The sequence below is a fragment of the Schistocerca gregaria genome, chromosome 4, assembly GCF_023897955.1.
Source record: "Schistocerca gregaria isolate iqSchGreg1 chromosome 4, iqSchGreg1.2, whole genome shotgun sequence".
NCBI classification, from domain to species: Eukaryota; Metazoa; Arthropoda; class Insecta; order Orthoptera; family Acrididae; genus Schistocerca; species Schistocerca gregaria.
In genome coordinates this window covers 329,487,616-329,490,086 of record NC_064923.1, presented here as the reverse complement: position 1 = coordinate 329,490,086, position 2,471 = coordinate 329,487,616, and the positions used below count along the sequence as shown (strand labels likewise).

Genomic DNA, 2,471 nt, shown 5'->3' with positions numbered 1-2,471 from the left:
AAGCAATTCTCGAGAAGCTCACGAGAAATGGCTCGGCGGCGTGTGCCGCTGCGCGCCAGTTGGCTGCGACAACATACGCCGCGCCGCTGTTGTTTTATGAATTGAAAGCCGCCGCTAGACAAACACGCTGGCTGCTCGCTGTGCTCGTAACTAGTATGTCTCAGGTTTCATTCGAGTAAAGTCGTTATTCAAATCAATATGGACACTCGAAAACTAACGTCATGGTGCTGGCAATACTTTACGGAGGATGGAGATAACGTTACTTGCAACATTTGTCGTAAAAACCTCCGTAATGTATCAAAAAATACAACGTGCATGATTAGACATCTTAAACTGCGCAATTTATCGAGCAATAAAACAGCGACGTCCGTGGATACAGATGCTCATTCTTCTAATAGTGCGAGGCAGACAAAATATCCAGGTATGTGTGGTACAAAACGTGAATTCCGTGCAAAAGTTCGGATAGTGTCCGAAGCGGTCCGCCACGCATTAAAAAAAAAATGATAATCTACAACATACCCCAAAATCAAACCTATACTATCCGAGCTTTTGCACGATACGATATGTAATTTAATTGGACTAGTTGTCGAGCATAAGGTATCCCCTTGCAGGGGCACTAATCTAAATCTTACGTTTCTCTTCATAGAGGGAAGTAAACGACAACAACAGCTAGATGAAGCACTAGTGGCCATGATAACAGACGATTTTTAACCGCTTCCAATCGTCGAGGACACTGGTTTTCGACGTTTTGTTTCACTGTTGGGCCCACTATACTCGATACCAAATCGAAAAAAGTTGCGCCTCATGATTGAGACATTCCGTTTTCCGGAAAAGCATACAGCGCTAAATATTAGTGAGGCGTTAGATAACGTGATTTCAAAATGGAACATTGAAAACAAAGTTGTAAACACCACAACTGACATCGCCGGTAACATGACGGCGGCCGTACAACTTATTCACAGTGGCAACATAGATATGCAACATGTGCCTTGTTTAGCACACACTATCAATTTAGTTGTGAAAAGTTCTTTGATCAGCAACACTGAGCTCTGCATAATGCGGGAAAAGGTCAGAAAAATTGTTAGCTATTTTAAAAACAAGTTGCAATGCTAATGGCCGGCCATGGTGGTCTAGCGGTTCTAGGCGCTCAGTCCGAAGCTGCGCGACTGCTACGGTCGCAGGTTCGAATCCTGCCTCGGGCATGGATGTGTGTGATGTTCTTAGGTTAGTTAGGTTTAAGTAGTTCTAATTTCTAGGGGACTGGTGACCATAGATGTTAAGTCCCTTAGTGCTCAGAGCCATTTGAACCATTTTTGCAATGCTAATGATAAACTCCATGAGATCCAGGATCTAATGAAAAAACCTGTTCATAAATTGATTCAGGAAACCGAAACCCGATGGAACAGTACGTTTTATATGCTACAACGTCTAGTGGAGCAAAAGGAATGAATTGCAGCCTGTTTATCAACTTTGTATTCAGGTGTAGAGAACCCCACAGCTGACGAGTGGCGAATTTTAAGCGAATGTTTATGTGTACTAGAGCCATTTGAAGTGATAACAAGTGAAATCTCAACTGAAGACGTATGCAATGGGAAGTGGGCTACCACGACAGCGCAAGAGCTACAGCAACGTCTGCAAAACTCACTAATAGCCCGGCTATGCTTAATAGAAACAAACAAAGTACATGCCGTTACCACAGTTCTCGATCCAAGATTCAAAACGTTACCATTTACGAATCCCATTCATTCAAAACATGCCGTTGCAAACCTAATTACAGAGTGCACTAACTTGGTAGAGACCGTACGATCTACTCATTCGACTGCTAACGACACTAGCCACGAGTACCATGTCGTACAAAACGCCAGTAGTTCCTTATGGACTTCTTTCGATGAAGAGGTTTCCAATAAAAATCTAATGGAAAGCGGTTGTGATAGCAAAGACCTGGAGGTACAACGATATTTGGAAGAACCATACTACAACGCACGGATAATCCTTTACACTACTGGGAAAAAAAAATGAAAACAGTTACCCAGTTCTATCTGTCGTGGCAAAAAAATATCTTGCAATACCTGCAACTTCTGTTCCCAGTGAAAGAATATTTTCGAAAACAGGACTATTTATAGAGAAACAAAGAAGCAGACTAAAAGGCCAATTGGTTAATAAAATCATATTTCTAAACAAAAATCGACGACAGTGTTGCAATGCGATATAAAAATGCCTTCTACTGAACAACTTTTGTTTACTTTGTTTCTTCTGTAAGTAAACTCATGTACGCAGTTTTTGTATATAAAAGGCTATAGTACCTCTCTTTTACGTTTAAGCATACATACATACATGCAGAATGTACAAGGTAATTTATTTTGCAAGAATAAAGCTTCTGTTTTATGGGAGTTCTGTGCTTTGTTTTAAACAACAATTCTATGATTTTTGTCTTATGAGACATATACTAATACTTTAGTAAACATTAATAA

The 2,471-nt window shown here is 40.6% G+C and overlaps 1 protein-coding gene across 1 annotated transcript; it reads left to right on the top strand.

The window, feature by feature from the left end:
• The first annotated feature begins 804 nt into the window (after positions 1–804).
• Positions 805–2,019, top strand: LOC126267704 (uncharacterized). The gene is made up of 3 exons (XM_049973007.1): positions 805–1,068; positions 1,348–1,405; positions 1,481–2,019. Exons 1-3 carry the CDS (start codon positions 805–807, stop codon positions 2,017–2,019), a joined length of 861 nt encoding a protein of 286 aa, XP_049828964.1.
• The last annotated feature ends 452 nt before the right edge of the window (positions 2,020–2,471 follow it).